The 22,987-nt window shown below is 44.1% G+C and overlaps 2 protein-coding genes across 2 annotated transcripts in view; one reads left to right on the forward strand and one right to left on the reverse strand.

The window, feature by feature from the left end:
* LOC138962639 (SUMO-activating enzyme subunit 2-like) overlaps positions 1–9,235 on the reverse strand; it is a 45,819-nt gene extending 36,584 nt beyond the window's left edge. Inside the window, exons 1-3 of the mRNA XM_070334543.1 lie at positions 9,086–9,235; positions 6,972–7,055; positions 127–197 (exon numbers count right to left, since the gene is read on the reverse strand). Of these exons, the coding sequence (XP_070190644.1) occupies positions 127–197; positions 6,972–7,055; positions 9,086–9,229 (299 nt within the window). The 5' untranslated portion in view covers positions 9,230–9,235. The remainder of the gene's footprint in view (positions 1–126; positions 198–6,971; positions 7,056–9,085) is intronic.
* Positions 9,236–9,461: 226 nt separating this feature from the next.
* On the forward strand, positions 9,462–21,703 carry LOC138962649 (HAUS augmin-like complex subunit 4). Its single transcript, XM_070334550.1, has 9 exons — positions 9,462–9,648; positions 10,871–11,007; positions 11,875–12,006; positions 12,473–12,610; positions 14,220–14,322; positions 15,486–15,625; positions 18,176–18,306; positions 19,700–19,768; positions 21,187–21,703. The coding sequence occupies exons 1-9, from the start codon at positions 9,591–9,593 to the stop codon at positions 21,365–21,367; spliced, it is 1,089 nt and encodes a 362-aa protein (XP_070190651.1). The 5' UTR covers positions 9,462–9,590; the 3' UTR covers positions 21,368–21,703.
* Positions 21,704–22,987: the final 1,284 nt, after the last annotated feature.

A 22,987-nucleotide genomic window follows, 5' to 3' on the forward strand; every position in this document is an offset into this window, starting at 1 on the left:
TTGCATACTCCTGACTTCCCCCTTTTTAAGACCTTGATTTTCAGATTTTCTGCTCATAACCTCCAATTTCTATTGCCTCATATGCATAATAATAATATATATACATGTATGAGTGTGAACATTTACCTCATCACACTGTCATGATAAGCCTTGATATCCACGTCTGGATTGAACTTCAGAACGCTCTCCCTTGCTACCTGAATACAGAAACAAAAGGTTCAGAATCAGACACAAATTTGTACATGTATTCCCAATAGTAAAATGTACATCACTACATGAGCCTGTGACAAAAGGTCGTTCGGTATACCTTTGTGCATTTGCAAAGAAAATCAAATGTTTTCACAAAAGCTTTACTATTTTTGTGTTCGTTTGTTGTTTTGAATATACCCATGAGAGATACATATGTGACAACATGTTGATGTCTGTGAATCTGGATGTTATTTAAAAAAAAAAAAGTATAAATATATTCTTTGTTTCCCTCCTGAGAACGTGTCCGGTGTGTTCACCTACTTTGTTGATAAAAAAAAAATTAATCCAAAATCATAAGCACTAAATTTTAGCAAGTAACCACACAACTGAGGTTTGAAAAATACACCTCAGTCAACATTATGGTTAAGCTGTTGTAAATTCGGATGATTTTGACCCAAAAGAATCAGTCAGTCGGTTGTGACTTGCGAGTTGCGTATGTCCCACCGATGTGTTTCCCATTTATCTTTTTTGGCTCACGTAAGTGTAGCCTATGCGATGATAAACTTTGTCTGTCTGTGCGTGCGTGCGTGTGTGCGTGTGTGCGTGTGTGATAGAAACTTTAACATTTCTGAGTCTATGGATAAAGCTCGCATAAGAAGATTACGTCTCGGTCAAAAGTGTTTGACGTGTGTGATAGAAACTATTTGAAGACGTCACATTATGACGTAAGAGGGTTAGACGTCACGCAAAGGAATTACTGAAAGTCTCGGTCATTGTTATTGTGAGCGGGCCGAGACTAATTGGCAGATCCAGGGTCTCGCTTTCTTGCACAGTTTCACCTATGCTTACTGTGTGTGTGTGTGTGTGTGTGTGTGTATGTGTGACGGAGTGATTGAGTTTGTGTTACTGTTTGTCGATTTCTTACGTGAGCCTTGAAGGCTTCGCCTCTTGTTTGTTTTCACCTGATCGCTTCCTGGACAAGTTTAAACATGTTTTCCTTTATAAACAACAGTAATAACGATAAAACTATATTCGAAAATTTTATTGTAAATTTTCATTTAATAAATATACCTACCCGAATCACATGTAGCAGTTGACTCAGTCTAAAGTGCTAGGTCTGAAAAGGCTACCCGTCTAAGGGGAGCAACCCCAACTAAAAAAGTGTAAACGTAGCTATGGTAATGACGACGCACCCAGGGAGTTACCTCCCCTCCTGCGTACTACGTCACTACTGCTACTGACCACGTGACCCCTATCATTCGACTCGAAGAATAAAATCTCCAAATCATAAGCGGGGTAGGTGGGAGGGACTACGATATGTGATTCGGGTAGGTATATTTATTAAATGAAAATTTACAATAAAATTTTCGATTAAATTACATATTCCTACTCCGAATCACATGTAGCAGATTGAAACAACAAGGCGGTGGGCAAGAAAAAGTTCAAACTCACTCTCAAATCCTTGTCAAGAGCTGACCCCCTGCCACCATGGCAGGCAAAGCTCTAGATCCATCCTGGCGAAGGGCCGAGATGTCACGCAGGTAAAAATTCATGAAGACATCCTCGGAACGCCAGTATGCGGTGTGTAGCACCTCTTCCAGTCTTCTTGATCGTAATACGGCCAAGGAGGAAGCCCAAGCTCGCGTCTCGTGAGCCCGAGCTGATTCCAGAGGAAGGACAGGCTGTGTCCCCCCTTCATTGCGGCGGCTCCACTCGTAAGCATGCTTAATGAGCGCCGACACCCACCGGGCCAGAGTCGTCTTAGTAATATCCTTATGTCTCTCCGTATTGAGAGAAATAAACAAAAGCTTTTGAGCTGCGGATCTAAGAGACTGAGCACGGGCAAGGTAGATGTGAAGGGCTCTAACAGGGCAATTTACTAAGTCTGGGTCATTCGGAGCCAGAATAGTGGACAACGGCCTGACATGAACCAAAGGAGAAGCTCGCTCGGGAGCCTGGTTTTTCGCAAGAAACTCAGGTCGAAACCGCAAGGTAACGGACCCATCTGATTCAAAGGAAATGTCGTCCGAATTACCGGAAAGAGCGTGAATCTCACTGCCCCTTCGTGCCGATGCTAGCAGCAAAAGGAAAAGGGACTTGCGTGTAAGATTCGCAAAACTGGCATCTCTGAGAGGTTCAAAATCCGCTGAACGCAGAAACTCCATGACCAATAAGAGATCCCACTTAGGAACGGGCGTACGAGACTTGACGTCAGAAAGGGAAGCGCCCTTGATGACTCCAGCGATCACGCCACTAACATCTATAGAGCGACCTATCTGGCGTAGGGTCGCCGAGATGGCCGATCTTCTTACTTTCAACGAGGCAGCGGAAGCTCCCTGAGAGGACATGAAAGCAAGATGGTTCGCCACGTGCATCGTGCGGGGCGCCGTAGCATCCAGCCGATGCTCGTGACACCAGGTAACCCAGGCCCTCCAATGTGACTCATAAACGGCCGAGGTAGATGCTCTGTGCGAGCGTCCTACCAGGTCCATGGTCAGATCTGATGCCCCTTTGCGCCTCAGAGAAGACCGCACAACCTCCACGCGTGAAGATTCAGCATCTGAGGCTCTGCGTGGAGGCTGCCGGTGTGAGGCTGTACCAGTTCTCCTCGCGTGAGAGCGAGAGGAATGGGAGGGCCCTGGGCGAGTCTCAGCAGGTCCGGGAACCACGGCTGAGACGGCCAAAGAGGAGCGATCAGCAGGAGGGACGGGCCCTCCTGCTCCGCCTTCCTGAGAACTCGCGTGAGCAACTGGAATGGCGGGAACGCGTAAGCCTCCAGGCCTGACCAGGAAATGTCCATCGCGTTCGTCTCCCACGCCTCGGGATCCGGGAATGGTGAGACGAACACTGGTAGTCTCTTCGAGAACCTGGTGGCGAAAAGGTCCACCTGAGGTTTCTGCACAAGAGACCAGAGACGATCCAGCGCTCCGTGAGTGATGGTCCACTCTGTTTGAAGCACTCTGTCGGAGCGGCTGAGCGCGTCCGCCAGAGTGTTCAAGCTTCCGGGCAGGTACCTGGCCGAAAGCCTGATTTGATGCTCTGAACACCAAATCAGGATCTCGCAGGCCCTGACCGAAAGCGACGGAGACCGCGACCCTCCCTGCTTGTTGATGTAAGCTGCCACTGTCGTGTTGTCTGTAAACAGACGAACATGCTTGGCCTGAAGGGAGGGCCGGAACTTGTCCAGAGCTAGAGCCACGGCTTCTAGCTCCAGCAAGTTGATGTGCTGCATCCTCTGATCTGCCGACCACAGACCTGACGCAGTCAGCTGGTCTGTGTGAGCCCCCCACCCCACCAAGGACGCGTCCGTGAACAGGTCCAAGTCTGGGGCAGGAAGGGCTATCGGCACGCCCCTGCACACCCACTCCGTGTCCAGCCACGGAAGGGTAGCGGATTGGAACCATCCCCGGAGAGGGATGAGGGCATTCCAATCCACCGTGGGAGAGTCCACGAACGGCCTCAGCGCCAGCTGAAAGGGACGTTTGTGGACCCTCCCCAAGGGGACCAGGAGAGCCATGGACTCCATCTGCCCTAAGATGGAGGCCAAAGTCCGCAGGGAGGCCCTCGGGAGAGGCAAAGTGGAGCGTATGCACGCCTGGAGCTTGTCCACCCTCTTCTGAGAGGGCTGAACAGTCCAAGCCACCGTGTCGAAAGACATTCCCAAGTAGGTGAACGTCTGACACGGCGTCAGCTCCGACTTTGATCGGTTGATCGAGAAGCCAAACAAGTTGGCCTCCCGAAGAACCGATTGGGTATCCTGCTCGCACCCCGCCTGACTCTGACTCAGGATGAGCCAATCGTCCAGGTAGGCACGTAGCCGGACACCCCGCGACCTCACCAGCGCGCAGACCTGTCTCACGACCATGGTGAAGACCCAAGGGGCGAGAGACAGGCCGAAAGGAAGGGCGCGAAACTGGTAAACCTGACTTGCCCACCGGAAACGAAGCCATTTCCGAAGTATGAGTCATCCTCCTTCCCAGAGCGAAAATCAGCCATCGCGGACGGTGCCGTCGAAGCGGCAGCCGAAGAGACCGAAGCCCCTTCCGCGAAATATCTCGAAGTGACCTCAGCAGCGGCCTCAAGAGCCACTTTGAGTCTCTCCGGATAACCAACACGTGCAGCCTCGCTGGCGACGGACTGAATATCCGAAACATCCGGCGAAGGACCGAAGTCCACGTTGCTGGTAGAAGGGCGGTGAACACCGTAACCGGAAACCGGAAACCCGTCCACTCCAATACCATCCGAACTCATGCCCTGAATAGGGAAAGAGTAAGAGGACGGCATGCCCGCAGCCGCCGGAACCGGAACCGCAGTCGAAGCAACAACCGAAGACGGAAGCGCTGACTGCCCCGGCCAGGGCTGAGACACCTGCACAAAGGGCTGGTGATGCCCCCCCGCGACCGCCACCTGAGAGGAAGCGGAAGCAGAAGAAGCAGCAGATCCGGTCTGAGCCGGAAAAGTATCAGACGCGACCGCGAAAAGCGGAAGCGCAGACACTGTGGACGGCGGCCGGAAGGCCGAATGCCCAGAGGGCCACGTCCGGTCAACCCCGGAAACGACCCCAGCGGGTGCGTACATCGGGGGACCTATGCTTCCGGCAAGTGCCGGAAGCGCAGCAGACGGAACCGGCTGGTCGACTCCGGAAACGACCCCAGCGGGTGCGTACGTCGGAGGACCTACGCTTCCGGCGAGTGCCGGAAGCGTCGAAGCCTGAACCAAATGCCGCCATTGCTCATCGACACGATGGTCTTCCGTGAAGCCAAAGTGAGAACGAACAGGGGTTTGCGGGTCGTGAACCCGCCGAAAAGGGCTGCTTCCCAGCAGGGAGCGTCCAGCGGCCTCACGAGGACCTACGGACCAGCCCAACTTACTTGCGTCGCCAACCACAGCGGTAGAAGGCACAGAAGCAACCGCCTCGGTCAAGGACAGCGTCACAGCCGGAAGCGGAAAGGAAGCCATCGACGGGACAACGGAAGTCGAAGGCTGAGAACGCACCATCTCCTCTCTCACCAACGTGCGAAGCTCGGGAACCAGCGAAGAAAGCAACGATGAAACCAGCGCCGTCGAATCTGCAAGCGGCAGAGAAGACGAGCGAGAAACAACGGTACGCGTAGGTTGATTAGACTGCCCCACAACCGGCTGGTCATTCGGGGCAGAAATAGGGACCGTCATAACAGTATTGTTAGCCGCGTCAGAAACAACAACCAAAATAGGCTTAGGGACAGAAGTGGAAGACTTGGGTTTAATTTTCCCTTTCACATCAGCCTTGCCGCGCTCGCGCTTTTTGTCTCCGTCAGACATGCTGACAACAAAATGGAGACACAAAATTCCAAAATGGCTACCACAAAATACGTGACCAACACGTGGCCGAAAATTTCAAGTAGCAACAGAAAATTACGTTCGATACAAGTAAAGGAACGAGCTCACCAACTACCAGTGCAGCGGGTGAAGAGACGGGTGTGGGTGCCGGTGGGTGTCTAAGCAAACACCAAACAGCGAACTTCCACTAGAGCCAAAAAATTCACGACCTGCTCCCTAGAAAGCTGAAGTGTCGAATGATAGGGGTCACGTGGTCAGTAGCAGTAGTGACGTAGTACGCAGGAGGGGAGGTAACTCCCTGGGTGCGTCGTCATTACCATAGCTACGTTTACACTTTTTTAGTTGGGGTTGCTCCCCTTAGACGGGTAGCCTTTTCAGACCTAGCACTTTAGACTGAGTCAACTGCTACATGTGATTCGGAGTAGGAATATGTAATTTAATCTGCATATTGGAAAGTTTGAACATCACCGGTATTTTGAAAATATGTGTGCCGTGGCTGATAGTTTGTCCGAACGTCACGACCAAAGATTCACCGATTTTTCCACTACACAATGCGTAGCTGGTCCGATCTTAGCTTTTGCATAAACCGGAACATGCCGGATGTAAGGAGAGCCTCGCTTTCAGTTCCAAAAATGGCCACACAAACACATGAAGGTAGTATGTCCGTTTGATTCTAGTTTGTTAATAACATCACGACCGACAGAATCGTCACAACCAACTACTGCTTTAACTATTATTATTAATCATAGATTAGACACTTTTCAGAGCTTCTGTTAAATACCAATCAAAAACAGTGACAGAGGCGTCTGCAGAGCGTGCAACCCTGTTGTTGTGGTGTTTTAATAACAGAGTTATCCTCTTTCGATTTCTGCTCATTGGACATACTTCAGGGACATGGTTGCATGTGTTTGGCTCATTAAAAATTCCCTTAAAGTTACACTGCAGATAAACATTTATAACAAACTTGAAATGATACAAGAAGGCAATGGGTGGTGATAAAAATATATATTTGAAGGAAAATGTTTCTTTTTTACATTGTAAATGTTCACATTTAAAAGTATGTCCATTGCAGGGTGGTGACAACCAACAGCGGAAATGATGTTTTTGTAACTAATATCAAAAGACCTTGACCCCCGACCTGGTCTGCATACCACACACGACACAAACCAGTCACCTGTTTTTACCCCCCCCACCACCCGTTTTCTTTGGATACACACTTTAACTACATACGTGCCGACAAAATGTTGATCATTGCTCCAATACTTTCAAGCTGTTGCTTGAATAATAACCAGGTAAAATTAGTATTTCGGTGTTCAGTCAAATGTTAAAGTTTCTACCACAGACATGCATACACGTATACATACGCACGCACAGACAAAAGTTAGCATCGCATATGCTACACTTACGTGAGCCAAAAATGAGTAGAAATACTTCACAACGACAGATTTCTTGTAAACAGTTACCTGTGACTTGGACTTCTTAACATGCTCTTTCCTGAACAGGAACTGTCTGTTCAGGTTACTGACATCAATTGTGTCCAAGTCGATCTGGAAGTGGAAGAAAAATATAACATTTGTCAGTCTCGCTTTCATTTCATTCATTAATGATAGTTATAATGTGAGAGATGCATGTGATGCCAAGGCAGTGCATTACATTGAATAATGCCACAGTCTCTAAACTCAAATTTTTAGATTCACTTAGACTCAAAAGTATGCCGGAATATGTTATCTCCAGCGCAAATAAACCCACCCATGCACTCAATTTTGAGCTCCTGGAAATAGAATAACAACTGGTCGGTACATACAATTCCAGCATTACGAACCCTATACGCCTTTTCAAGACAATTCCCTTTGCTAAAATCTTACACACAAGAAACATTTAGAAATAAATGCATCCATTTTGAACGTGGCCACTCTCTAGAGTCCATTCCACGTGTCACAGTGACTAACACAAGTAACAGTAACACAATGTGTAGAACTTGGCAAGCATGTGACATAAAAAAATACATTTGATGATGCCACACTGTACATGAACACATTCTTAAAACGCACTTTCTGGACCTCTCTAAAGTCACCTACTCGCAAAGTAAGCGGCAAGCTTCCTAGCTTTTCTTGCCCGTATGAGAAGGGCATCAGAGAGAGAGCTTGTACTTATTTTATCTTGTGCATGTTCTGTAGGTGATCAGAGCATGTACTGTCCATGTGCAGTGGAGGACCAGACGTAAGAAGACCACACTGACTCACTACCTAGTACATGTCAAGTTTTATCACTTAGTAAATTGTGTCTGGAGGTGTCATTACAGGTTGCGTGTAACTCTGATCTATCCAGTGATGCACCGACTGACTAATTCCAAAATTGTAATCCATCTGCCTGCAGAGAGCAGCCTTATGTGAGGTTCATTGTCACTGAATGAATCTCAAAATGTTCGCTCTTATTTTTCAAATTTCAGTATATGATTCATGTTGATGTTGCTTCCACACGTAATTCTGGATTATCCCAAAGTTTGAAACACTAAAAGTAAAAGATGCCTGCGAGAGATGGCAAACACTGTTGTGCCATGTTATTGTGGCTTTTTTGTAAGGACATCTGAACAAGCGTCTTCAGGTCAAGAAACAGCCGATGTATGTGTACGAGCACATATGACATTCTATATCAGTGTTGAAGTATACAGTTAGGGAAGGTTGTGGAATCCACACTCAGTCAGTGAGTGTGATCACGTAAGGAAAATTTCCATGTTATTGTTAATGTACAATGAAAATGGATTAAAGTATTCTTCTTATCTAGACGCCTTCAAAAACTTCTTGGACAATTCTCCAAAATTTCTTAACCATTTTTACGACTTTGATTGAAAGCATTGAAAGAATAGGGATTTAGGCATGCAAAGTATCTGACAAAGAAGGGGCACCAATAAGGCCTCGCGGCCTTCGGCTAACAAATATAGCCGCCCCTATATACTACTACTACTATCTTCTTATCTTATTTCTTATCATTAATTTTTTCAAACCAGTGTTTCATAAATCCTGGCTCACAGTCATTGTCACTGAAGAACTGTTCATTCTGTCATCGGAAACACTCAAAACAGGGCAATGTTTGCAGTGATTATGTTGCATCCACAGGAGGAAACTTAGCTGTCCAATAAATAACCAAAGGGTAGTTCTAAATAAGTGGCTTATCGGTTTCTGGACCTCTCTAATTCTAAAGTCACCTATTCGCAATGTAAGCGACAAGCTTCCTAGCTTTTCTTGCCCGTATGAAAAGGGCATCAGAGAGAGAGCTTGTACCGTACATTCCCATTCCTTATCCACATGCACATTTTAAAGACCAAGGGAAACAGAACCAACAAGTAGCATGCAGCTTAAATAACAATTGAAACAACTGTCAATATTGATTAATTTAACAGCAGTAGTAAATCCTGTCTTGAGTAAGAGGGCAGTCACACACGCGATTCAAAGGAAGGGAACACAACTTTATTTTGTCTGCTCTTTGAGTGCGTGTGCTCCTTCGTTCTGCAGCTGTAGCAGACAACTCATCAACTGAAGAAAATCGCTGAATAAACCTTGTTTAATTAATAAATTACCACTTCAATAGTCTTGAATCCAGTAAGAACAAGATCTTTCAAAACTTCACAGCCGATGCCACCGGCACCCACGACTAGAATTTTGCTGTTTTTGACATTATCTGCAAGGCTTCCTTGCAAGACACCTTTCAATGTGGCCGCCATTTTCGTTTTAAATGTTTAGGACGGACAAACGAAGCGGCTTGGTGTTGATTAGTCAAAACTCAACACTGTAGCTCTTGTACTTTCTTTTCTGCAAAAGAATACATAAGCCGAAGTCAATGTAATATACGTAATCAAAATGTGTACGAATAAGTTCCCGTATACCGTTTGAGTGATAATCATTTATTATTTGTGACTAATCGCAGAGCAAGATTATATTGAGTGCGTTACCCATGGAATTGCAGAACATTTCCGGTCGAGGTTCCCGGGAACTTGGAAACTTTTAGCACTGGACTTAGTATGTAAACTGAAGCTTTCAAGACTGTAGCCATGAGAGCTCATGAATCGATTTGAATGATACAAAATGTCTTCAACCCCACGGAAATTATCTGTTCAGTTTTTAACGCAAAATACTGACAAGTGTACGTAGCCATCTGTGTGTTTGTGTGTGTGTGTGTGTGTCTCTCTCAGACTCTCTCTCTCTCTCTCTCTCTCTCTCTCTCTCTCTCTCTTTTAAGATTGAACTTGCCAAGCACCTTGAGAACAACATAATTGCAGCTTGCTTTTAGGAATTTGTTACTCTCGATTTTTTCTGATGTATACATGAAACCAAGTTAAATCTCTCTGTCTTGTCTTTAATTGTTTGTTTGTAACTTTGTTGTTGTTTTTGTTTTACGTTGCCATGATGACATGCAGCTATCGGGAGGACGTCAGCCAAAATTAACTTCAGACTGAATGTTTCTCCGCCCATTTCAAGCGGTACAACTATCTTAAGGGAGAAAAGCATGTCAAGATCTTGCAACTGAAGCAGATTTGTGATGTAATACGATCGATTTTACCCCATTATTACATTCTATATTCAGTTAATTATTGGTAGAAAAACATCTATGAGAAGTTTTTATGCTCCCCAAAAATTAACACCTCCCAAGCAACTGAGTGATGTCCCCTGATGTCTACGTGACTCGTTGGATCGCTCATTCGAAACAAATAAAGTTGGCATGTTATTTCTCGCAATGTACCTGCATTCATGTGGGAGGTTGGTGCTATGATTACATAATAAGAATGTTTTGACGCCTTCGCGTGTTCTGTTTACATCATAGTTGTCTTGAAATATGCGAAAACCATTCATTTCAGTACTAAAATGTCGCTGTCGTCTGCTTTATGTACGTAGGACAGTCAATCGACTTCCTAAATGGCATGGTCTACCTCTAAATCTGTTAAAAAATAACACTTCTGCTTTTAGCCGCGGGAAATTTTAGGTTCAAGCATCATTGCTTCTTAATGTGGAGACGATAAGCTACATGCCACTAACACGGCGGATCAGAAGTATCTTGCCGCGGGAAATTTAGGATTAGGCATCATTTGGTAATGTGGAGAAGATAAGCTACATTGTCATTAACACGGAGGATGAGAAGAATTTTCTCATCGAAAGAAGGGGCACAGCCTCGTTATGGCAAAGGGCGTAAGAATACGCTCTCTGTGACGTAAAAAATATATTGCAACTAGTGAAATATGGAAAATTAACGATTGACACCGTCCATGCCATTCTCACAGTAACAGTGCTACAGTATTTTGTGTGACTTGCATAGTTCTACAAAAAATATTTAACTTTAGCTATTACTCTTGGACATCTGTGACTTGCAGTACCACCCAGGCTCCCGGTGACATTGTCAGCCAAGGAAGCAGAAGAGAATCCACAGTTTGTTTCACTGCTTCAACAACTGGGCCAGCTTCTCACATCTGATGCCGTGTCAGTGGAGGTACACAAGGACTTGCAACAGGTACTTCTTCGTTTTCTTCTTCTTCTTCTTCTGCGTTCGTGGGCTGAAACTCCCACGTACACTCATGTTTTTGCTCGAGTGGATTTTTACGTCTATGACCGTTTTTACCCCGCCATTTAGGCAGCCATACGCCGCTTTCGGAGGAAGCATGCTGGGTATTTTTGTGTGTCTATAATCCACCGAACTCTGACATGGATTACAGGATATTTTCCGTGCTCACTTGGTCTTGTGCTTGCGTGTACACACTAAGGGGGATAAGGCACTAGCAGGTCTGCACACAAGTTGACCTGGGAGATCGGAAAAATCTCCAGCTTTAGTCACCAGGCGCGGCCTGGATTTGAACCCATGATCTTCTGCTTTGAAGGCCGGCATCTTACCACCAAGCCATTGCGCCCGTCTGCGGCAGGTACATTGTCAGAGTGTCTTGAGTCTTTTTGGTTTGGAGAAAGGCGTGCAGTTGTAATAGACCAATTCCGTGTTTCGATACACCCCTCGCTAGTGATTGACCCCTCCAATGTTTATAAATACAAGGCTTTGCAAGAAAAAGTCACTCTTCCACACCCCATATAAACCCTACTGAGTTATTTTAAAAAAATCGTTTATCAACTAGCACCATTGGGCAACAGGATAGGCCTATCATACACCCTACTTGTATGGTTACCATGTTTTGTAAATAATATGAATGACCTTTGATTAAAATAATAGTGCATGCAGGGCACATGGTCTTTGTTTTAATTTCACCTCAAGAACACTATTTGTGTAGTTGAATGTTGGGCAAACGTTGCTACTTGGGTTAAAAAAATAAAAAAGCATTGCTGTTGGTGCTTGTGGGTGTACTTTTATTAAAATCTAATTATTATTTTGCAGGCAGAAGAAACGCTTCGCCAGGAGAAACAAGGATGGCTACAGTCACACATCTTGCATCGAGAACTGCAGGAAGTCATTCTGGACTATGACCTCAGGAGTCGAGACACATCACTTTCTACTGCAGATAAGGAGGTAATACTAATGGTGTTAATTGCTAAAGTAACATTCGCAGAAAAACTGAGGGTCATTAATTTGAATAGATTGCTGGTCAGCTGACTCAAATTTACAACCCAATTCCCTGTTTACCTTTGTTATTACACTTACAGTCAGTAAATCACTAAATGTGGTTGTACTGTGACATTAAAATTGGCTGATCTTAACGCATAGAGAAAAGAAGGGTAGTAGATTTTAGGAACACCCCCCCACCACCAGCACCTTTTTTTCAAGACCTTGGTGTCTGAGACTTTCTTCCTAACCTCTGTAACTTGACTCTCATGTTAAGACTACCTTCTTGTTAAGACATTCTGTATTCTCAGATTGCTGAAGGTCTTAATCATAATAATGGGTTTCCAATGTATCAGAGTACATGTAGTAATATTTTCTACTCATTCTAAAGCTGGTTCAGTGATTGCTTTTGTGTTGTGCTTTGTGTGTCCAGTTCAAGGACATTCTGGAACAGTGTCTAAACTATGCAGAAGCTGGAGATTATTTGTCCTTCACCCCTGACCCCAGTTCCAAGGTCAGCTTACTGGGCCTAACTCCAGGTGACATTCACGAAAACAACCCCTACAAAAAGGTTTGTATTGAAGTACACTCCAAATAATAGTATAAAGGTGAAGGTTTACTGTAGCTGCATAAAGTGCTTTTTGTGAAGCAAATAATAAAAGCTGCATGATGATGTAAGATAATTCAGACCGCAACAGTGCTGTAGTACATGCACTGATGGGAGAAGGCAATGTGCATCCAGTTTGTGTCTGCGCTCGTCTGTGTCTGTGTACACTGTAATCCTTATTTGTTTGCAGTTGAGTGGTAACATGAGGGGGAGTCCCATATTGGTTGGGACGAGAAAGAATTTACCCGATGCTACCCAGCATGTCGTAAGAGGCGACTAACGGTTCTGTTTCTCCTTTTACCCTTGTTAAGTGTTTCTTGTATAGAATATAGTCAATGTTTGTAAAGATTTTAGTCAAGCAGTATGTAAGAAATGTTAAGTCCTTTGTACTGGAAACTTGCATTCTCCCAGTAAGGTCATATATTGTACTACGTTGCAAGCCCCTGGAGCAATTTTTTGATTAGTGCTTTTGTGAACAAGAAACAATTAACAAGTGGCTCTATCCCATCTCCCCCCTGTCCCCTATCCCATCTCCCCCCTTTTCCCGTCGCAATATAACCTTGAATGGTTGAAAACGACGTTAAACACCAAATAAAGAAAGAAAGAATGAGTACTAACTACTTTCAATAATAGAAGATTCGTCATTTGTGTGTCATATATTGGCAGTTTATTTTGGCCTTTTTACATTTAGTCAAGTTTTGACTAAATGTTTTAACGTAGAGGGGGAATCGAGACGAGGGTCGTGGTGTATGTGCGTGCGTGCGTGCGTGTGTGTGTGTGTGTCTGTCTGTGTGTGTGTGTAGAGCGATTCAGACTAAACTACTGGACCGATCTTTATGAAATTTGACATGAGAGTTCCTGGGTATGAAATCCCCAGACGTTTTTTTCATTTTTTTGATAAATGTCTTTTATGACGTCATATCCGGCTTTTCGTGAAAGTTGAGGCGGCACTGTCACGCTCTCATTTTTCAACCAAATTGGTTGAAATTTTGGTCAAGTAATCTCCGACGAAACCCGGACTTCGGTATTGCATTTCAGCTTGGTGGCTTAAAAATTAATTAATGACTTTGGTCATTAAAAATCTGAAAATTGTAAAAAAAAAAAAAAATTTATAAAACGATCCAAATTTACGTTCATCTTATTCTCCATCATTTTCTGATTCCAAAAACATATAAATATGTTATATTTGGATTAAAAACAAGCTCTGAAAATTAAATATATAAAAATTATTATCAAAATTAAATTGTCGAAATCAATTTAAAAACACTTTCATCTTATTCCTTACGGTTCCTGATTCCAAAAAACATTTAGATATGATATGTTTGGATTAAAAACACGCTCAGAAAGTTAAAACAAAGAGAGGTACAGAAAAGCGTGCTATCCTTCTTAGCGCAACTACTACCCCGCTCTTCTTGTCAATTTCACTGCCTTTGCCATGAGCGGTGGACTGACGATGCTACGAGTATATGGTCTTGCTGAAAAATGGCATTGCGTTCAGTTTCATTCTGTGAGTTCGACAGCTACTTGACTAAATGTTGTATTTTCACCTTTCGCGACTTGTTCCTTGTTGCAGTACATTCCATCAATGCAACAGAAGCTGATTCCAGAGCTGGAAGACCGAATGAGGAGGAGGTGTGAAAATTTTGTCAGCATCTTCCATACACCTACGCTGACAGGTCAGTATTATTTTCAGGTGTGGTTTGCATGGCAGGAAGGTGGGGCACATCTGTGTACGTGGGAGTTTCAGCCCATGATCAGGGCGGGGATGTAGCTCAGTCGGTAGCGCGCTGGATTTGTATCCAGTTGGCCGCTGTCAGCGTGAGTTCGTCCCCACGTTCGGCGAGAGATTTATTTCTCAGAGTCAACTTTGTGTGCAGACTCTCCTCGGTGTCCGAACACCCCCGTGTGTACACGCAAGCACAAGACCAAGTGCGCACGAAAAAATCCTGTAATCCATGTCAGAGTTCGGTGGGTTATAGAAACACGAAAATACCCAGCATGCTTCCTCCGAAAACGGCGTATGGCTGCCTAAATGGCTGGGTAAAAAACGGTCATACACGTAAAATTCCACTCGTGCAAAAAACACGAGTGTACATGGGAGTTTCAGCCCACGAACGAAGAAGAAGAAAAAGAAGCCCATGATCAAAGATATGAACAAAGAAGAAGTATACATGTATAAAAACATTGTTAACTTGCCAAGATGCGCCTCAATATTTTATTTATGTTCTTACGTTTTATGTTGTATATTGTAATGCTGTGATACACCACACCTAAGTTTCTCCTCGTTGAGATAATAAAGTGTTCTATGTCTATGTCTATACAGTGAAACAGGGCGGGGATGTAGCTCAGTCGGTAGCGCGCTGGATTTGTATCCAGTTGGCCGCTGTCAGCGTGAGTTCGTCCCCACGTTCGGCGAGAGATTTATTTCTCAGAGTCAACTTTGTGTGCAGACTTTCCTCGGTGTCCGAACAACCCTGTGTGTACACGCAAGCACAAGACAAAGTGCGCACGAAAAAGATCCTGTAATCCATGTCAGAGTTCGGTGGGTTATAGAAACACGAAAATACCCAGCATGCTTCCTCCGAAAACGGCGTATGGCTGCCTAAATGGCGGGGTAAAAAACGGTCAGACACGTAAAATTCCACTCGTGCAAAAAACACGAGTGTACGTGGGAGTTTCCGCCCACGAACAAATCTAAGAAATCACATCTGTAAGGAAAAGAATCTTAACATTACTAATGGAGCTAAAGTTACACATAGAACATCTGGACAAATTAAAAATAGGGGGTGGGGGGTCGGGGGTGTCTTCTGTACTTGAAACACCCAATCTTGTTTTACAGACAGCAGCAGTCTGGCGCTGGCAAAAGCGTCTCAGTTACCAGGTATGGTTGAGAGGTCACTGCGAGTTCTGGAGGAAGAGAAACAGCAGCTGAAAGACACCAGAGAGAGACGAGAAAAACAATTCTGGGTTTACTTTCAGGTACAATAAGAAGAGATGAAGTTAGAGAATGCAGGTTTGAAGAGATATATTGTTTTCAAGATACCTACCTTGACCCCAGTGAGTTTTTCAACTTGCAATCCTCAAAACATACTGACCAGTTGCGTCTCTTTCTCAAGTAACAGCTGATGTATCAAGTTTTAATACTTTTATGACCAAGTTTACACTTTTGTTTTAAATCCAAAAACTTGCGTTTCAAAATCCAGAATTAAAAATTAAAAAAAAGGTTAGTTATTGTTTTGTTTTGTCAAAAATTAAACTTTCCAATAACTTACCTTTCTTGTTTCAGACCTGTTTACACTACACATTGAGCGTAGTAAACTACGAATTTGAATAATATACTACGCAACTACACAAGTCTGTCGTTGTCTACGCAAACGGTATTTTAAAAAAAAAAAATTAAATAAATAAATAAATTTTTTTTTTTTTTTTCTTTTTCTTTTTCGTCTTTACACCTGTTCCTTGTCCCGTTGTGCTCTCACACCGCCCCGTCCCTGCACGCAAACGGTATTGTTTCGGCTACGCATATCACAATCCGTAATTTTCTTCATCTCCCTTGACCAATCCATTTTCCAATCCATGTTTTCGGCCAGCAGTCGTTTGCTGCGTGCAGCGCGTAAAGCGCCCACGGGCGTTGCGTTGTAGCTTGTTAATGCCGAATAGGCTTCTCCAAGCAAATGCCGGGCACAACTGAAAGCGTTACTGCCAAACCATGCGGGCGTTTCGACACAATGGCTGAACGCAGAGCACACGAAAGTGAAGATGAGAACTGTGAAGAAAATGACTCCGAAAGGCCACCGACCAAAAAGAAAAAGACGAGCAATGCGCCGAACCAAGTCTTTCTGCCAAAATATCATCAGGACTACCCATGCCTTGTCTTCGCGGAAAGGAAAACATCATGCTCATTGCACTGTCTGCAATTCCCATTTTTCCGTCAGTCAATCAATACATGTACAAAGTAGCAATCATTGTTGTTGTTGTGATAGGTCGACGAGAAATTCTACACATTCAATTACAAAACTACACATTTGCCTCATTTTGCTCCCAGAAAATACACAAGCAATGTTTTAGGGGTAAACAGGTCTGTTGTTTTTTTACACTGTAATAGATTTGGATCTGTTGTCAAATTAATTTCAAGTGATTTATGTTTTCTCTTTGATCTGTCGTTCATCAATTTTGCGTAAGTTTTTAGTGGTTTCTTTTATTTCTATGGGTTCTAGGGATCTTTCAGCTTTTTCAAATTTTCTTGCAATAACAATGAAGCAAGGAGTCTGTAATCACACTATGTGCGTTGGAATTAATTTACGGAATTGTAAATTGTGTTTACAAAGTCTCGATGTTCCAGGGGTCGCGCTCATTGAAAAATGTTGGGTAAACATTGTTTTCTTTGGGTGTTGTACGTATTTTATTGATATACAGTGGAGTCCGGGTACAACGAATCTCAAGGGAGATACATTTTAGTTCGTTATATCAGTAATTCGCTGTAGAGTTTTCAACCCTAAATGGCCTTAAGACAAGTTTTCCCACTCACCTTCAAATGATCGTCCCATCGATCTTTCCTTGGAGAGTACAATCTCTGCATGTTTTCAACAGCTTCATAATATAATCCATAGAGGCATAGTTCAAATGTTCACTTTACTGTCACAATTTTAGAGGTAAAATTTAAAAAGACTTGTAATAGCATGTACATGTACATTCTGATCAATCTCCGATTTCATGGTGTCCACCAGTTCTGGTGCATGTACTACCCTGGCCAAGTTTCCTCTCAAGACATCAAAGAGACCGCCCCATAGGTTAAACTCCCCATAGGTTAAACTGGGTCACTGACCCGGGTGCAGGAAGTGTTTCCTCTCTCATATGAAAGGGGAACCACCTCTCATAGCTAAAACTGGGTCAATGACCCCTGAGAAGAAGGTCAGTGTCAAAAAACAAGGCCACCCAGCTATCACAATGGACCTGCCTTTGATCTCGCCTCACAGGCAGATCGTTGTAGCCTTGTGACTTTTTAGAGCATAGTCATAGCTTAGCAGCTCATTGGAATAGTGAAAACACAGCGGCGGTGGCTGTTCCATGCACCTCCCGCTGTTTGTTCAGAGTTCGCTCATCACACGATGTGCACTTGTGTTTGTGTATTTTTGTCTTTGGAGACAATTATTGACATCAGTTCGTTGTAGCCTTGTGACTTTTAGAGACAAAACGGCTCTGGGGCGATGAAAACCTGTTTGTTATAAGAGGGGTTCGTTATGCAAATGAGTTCAAAAGGTTCGTTGTAGCCGGAAAGTAACAAGTAAGAAATAGAAGGCTGTCTGCCGGGAAATCAATGGCAGTTCGTTAAAAGCGGGATTTCGTTACCCAGGTTCGTTATAGCTGGACTCCACTGTATGTGCTAAAAATAGTCTCTTTTTTGCATCAGATGACACAAATCACTCTAAATCAGACTGTTACATATTTCAACAAAAAGAGGACACGGCAGTAACCAGGTAAGGTCTTTCTTTATCAATATTTCTTTATCAATGTTCTGTATTTCTTCAGACGCTGTTGGATTCGCTGGGTATGCTGGAGCAGAACGTGAAAGAGTACCGTCTGGGCAAGCAGTCCCGCAACAACAACATCACAGCTGAGTCTCATGCTGCTCGATGTGATGCCATGTGTCTCAAAATTAGGTGAGCACTTAAAGTTGTTGTGTGTTTGGTTGAGTGTTGTGGAACATGTGCCTGTCTATGAGTGTTGTGGAACATGTGCCTGTCTATGAGTGTTGTGGAACATGTGCCTGTCTATGAGTGTTGTGGAACATGTGCCTGTCTATGAGTGTTGTGGAACATGTGCCTGTCTATGAGTGTTGTGGAACATGTGCCTGTCTATGAGTGTTGTGGAACATGTGCCTGTCTATGAGTGTTGTGGAACATGTGCCTGTCTATGAGTGTTGGGGAACATGTGCCTGTCTATGAGTGTTGGGGAACATGTGCCTGTCTATGAGTGTTGTGGAACATGTGCCTGTCTATGAGTGTTGTGGAACGTGTGCCTGTCTATGAGTGTTGTGGAACATGTGCCTGTCTATGAGTGTTGTGGAACATGTGCCTGTCTATGAGTGTTGTGGAACATGTGCCTGTCTATGAGTTGTGGAACATGTGCCTGTCTATGAGTGTTGTGGAACATGTGCCTGTCTATGAGTGTTGTGGAACATGTGCCTGTCTATGAGTGTTGTGGAACATGTGCCTGTCTATGAGTGTTGTGGAACATGTGCCTGTCTATGAGTGTTGTGGAACATGTGCCTGTCTATGAGTGTTGTGGAACATGTGCCTGTCTATGAGTGTTGTACAGTGGAACTCCCCTTTTGAGACCTCAAAAAATCTGAAAAAATCAGGTCTTAAAAAGGAGTAAGCCTTAAAATAGGGGTACATTTACAGAGGTTATGAACAGAAAGTCAGAAAAAAACAGGATCTTAAAAGGGAGGAAGTCTTAAATCGGGGGGTCTTAAAAGGCGGGTTCCACTGTACTCTTCTAAAGCTTCCCCTTCCTGGTTTTGGTTGGCAAGTTCTCTCTCACTGAGAGAAAAGAGCATCAGCTCAGTGTGTGTGGATGGAAGAGGGGCAGTGTGAATTTATGTGTGTGAGGTGTGTGTTATGCCTGATATTAATTTAGTAAAGTCAACTTTGCCTGGTCTACTTCATGAAGTTCGCCGGCATGGTAGTCGGCTGCGGGTTTGATTAAGGACAGCCTTTACAGCTGTGAGGCAGAAATTAATACAAATTATGTCAAGGCAGTTGAATGTGAATATCATAGTCATGGTTAGAAAAACTGCTTGTTTTAATGTTACGATGAACTCGATAGACATGGGATGCTGAATTGAATTATGGTAATGTTATTACACTTCTGAAGCCACAATGTTCTTTTCAGATTAACTGTCTTTAAATTCATCGCATCACAACAAGCCGAGTCTTTCAAGACATTTTAAACTGTTTTACAGCATGTCCGTACGTGCATTCAGTTTTGTTCGAAGCTATAAAACGAGGTTTGTAACTGCTAAAGTTTGTTGTTGTTTGTTTTTTCTCCCAGGTACGTTGAGATGCAGATTTTGTGTGACACCTACACTGCTGAAACTGTAGCTGCTTTGAAAAAGATCAAGTGAGTGTTACCCCAGAGAAATAATCTGTATGCAATTTGATATCTGTATTCACAATTGATGAACTCATTATTAAATTCAAATTTTTTTGTGATAACTTTTTCACCCAATCCACTATCCTTTTATCATTCCCCTTTTACTCTCACCCCTCACCCCCCCCCCCCCCCCCCCCCCCCCCATGTCCCTCCCTATCTGAGTGATTTCTTTCTTAACCCTTACAGCTTAACCCTCACAATTTAGCAACAGCGTATTTCAGCTAGGCATCACTTGATTCACTTATTAAATGAAAGAATGGCTTTTTAGCTTTCATCTTTAAAAAAAAAAAAATTGGGTCATTTGACCCTCTGGTAAAACAATATAAGCAGGTAGAAACCAAATCTAAGATTTTCCGGAGCTGCTGGTACAGACGAACCCACCTTAGTTAAAAGACCTTCAAAAATGTGAGAAGAGCACTGTCTGCAAAGGAAGGGAGTCTTAAAATGGGGGTACATTCACACACAGAGGTTATGTACAGGAAAATCTGAAAAAGCAAGGTCTTAAATCTGAAAAAGCAAGGTCCTCAAAAGGAGGTGGGGGGGGGGGGTGGGGGGGGGGGGAACGGTTACTCAAAAAGCAAGGTCCTCAAAAGGAGGTGGGGGGGGGGGGGGGGGGGGAGAACGGTTACTCAAAAAGCAAGGTCCTCAAAAGGAGGTGGGGGGGGGGGGGGGGGGGACGGTTACACTAAAAGCAAGGTCCTCAAAAGGAGGTGGGGGGGGGGGGGGGGGAACGGTTACTCAAAAAGCAAGGTCCTCAAAAGGAGGTGGGGGGGGGGGGGGGGGGGGACAACGGTTACTCATAAAGCAAGGTCCTCAAAAGGAGGTGGGGGGGGGGGGGGGGGAACGGTTACTCAAAAAGCAAGATCCTCAAAAGGAGGGGGGGGGGGGTGTGGGGAACGGTTACTCAAAAAGCAAGGTCCTCAAAAGGAGGTGGGGGGGGGGGGGGGGGGGGAACGGTTACTCAAAAAGCAAGGTCCTCAAAAGGAGGTGGGGGGGGGGGGGGGGGGGGAACGGTTACTCAAAAAGCAAGGTTCCAAAAGGGAGGGGGTCACTTTCTTTATTTGGTGTTTAACGTTGTTTTCCACCACGAAGGTTATATCGCGATGGGGAAAGGGGTGAGAGGGGATAGAGCCACTTGTCATCATTTGTTTCTTGTTCACAAAAGCACTAATCAAAAATTTGCTCCAGGGGCTTGCAACGTAGTACAATATATTACCTTACTGGGAGAATGCAAGTTTCCAGTTCAAAGGACTTAACAGAAAAACAAAAGTCTGCTTGAAATCTGGAGGAAGAACTGATGGTGCTAAAGGGTCAAGGTAATACCTGGAATAATTTATTTAATGTTGAAGATTCTTGAACTGAAGTTTTCAATCTCTGTTTCACAGGCAAGAAATAAAGGGGGCGTCAGAAAGAAAGGAAAAAGATCGTGACCGTGTGAACCTGGCTTTGCGTGCCTATACCTCTGTGGGCTATGGATTTGATGAGCTTGCGGAGGAATACGGACGTCTGAAGCAAGAGCTGGAAAACAAAGAATTCGCTTTGAAGCAAATTGCATTGACAAGCTGATCAGCCAGACTGATGGATTGAAGTTTTGTCATGTTGGCGTTGCTATGAGACATTTGCATGTCAGTGTGTGTGTGTGAAAGCAAGCTTTCATGTGCGTGTGTGTGTATGCGTGTACAAACTGTCATGAACTGGTAGGAGTCTATGGACGCCTAGTACTATTTGGCGAGATGTGTACATCAAAGGATGGGCTTTGAACCAAATTAAAGGGTAACAAAAATTTGATCAAATAGGGACTGTCAGTGTTTGATTTAAAGTGTGTGCATGTTGACTTGGCTAAGTTCATAGAGAACAAACAATGGACTTTGGGTGATGTTTTAAAGACGTCTTGTCAAACTGGCTGATCAAGTTTCGATTATCAGTGTTGAAGTCGTGTGTGTGTGTGTGTGTGTGCTGGCTTAAATCAGGTAGCAGACTGTATACACCTGATGCAACCTGCAAAAACTGGACAATAAAGAAAAGGCTTGGGACAAAATTGCAGAAATATTTCACAAGACTTGGACTTCATCAACTTTGACTTGTGAGTGTTATGTGAAATGAAAGGCTTTTACAGTGAAAACAGATTCTTGGCTGGCTAGTGTGTTAATTAACCCTTTGACCCTCAGCACTCAGAAGGAAATTACCCCAAATCTGGGGTACTTCATTAGAAAAATCATATCAATTAATCTAGACCAATCAGATGTAAACAGGATAGTCCTTGTGTACATGTTCATCCATAGGTCCTAAATCAACACTTTCTGCGACCCTATCATGTCTAGCACATTCACCACGACCTCTGCTTTGAACACGGCCACAAACACGACCACCACGAACACGACCACGCCCTCTCGGGACTGATGTACTTGTCGAAGATATTCTCCTCAGAATAGTCAGAATCAGACTCACCGTTGTCAGGTTGTTCGTCGGAACTGTTTTCCTCATCGCTGACATCTCCATTACCACATCAAATATAAAGCGATGAACGTCTTCCACATCATACCTACGCACAAACCTCGACGCCATCTTGGATCACATGAAAAAATCCCGGAGAAAAACCTCAAAATACACACTTTAAAATCGCTTTTCAATAACGCATGGAGGCAGCCATTTGTAGTAAACTCACGTGACTGACCATGTGATTTTATTTATTTATTTGTTGCTTAACGTCCAGCCGACTACGCAGAGCCATATCAGGACAATGAAGGGGGCCACTTGTCAAGCGATTCCTGTTTACAAATGCACTAACCCATTACCTGTGTCCCAGCAGGCTTTAGTAAAACTAAATTAATACCTACTGGAAGATTACCAGTTTCCAGTATGTTAAAATAGGCTTAACCTATCTACTGCTGGACTTACATCAGAACACTAACAGATTAAACTATACATGAATCGCGAGACAAGCGGCAAGAGAAGAGATTTTTGGAAAAAATACAGGTGAATGAGCAAGAAGGCAGAAAAAAGAAAAGAATTCATGAAGAAAAAGAGAGCATGACAGGAAAGAGGAACCAAAAATCTACCTAACAGCAAACTAGAAAGCTCCTGCGGTTCCAAAAACAGGAGGGGCCTTTAATTTCATAACCGCAGTGCCCCACTGCGGGACTGACCATGTGATAAAAGTCATGTGATTTGATCATGTGACTAGCG

The sequence above is a fragment of the Littorina saxatilis genome, linkage group LG1 (assembly GCF_037325665.1).
Source record: "Littorina saxatilis isolate snail1 linkage group LG1, US_GU_Lsax_2.0, whole genome shotgun sequence".
Lineage (NCBI taxonomy): Eukaryota > Metazoa > Mollusca > Gastropoda > Littorinimorpha > Littorinidae > Littorina > Littorina saxatilis.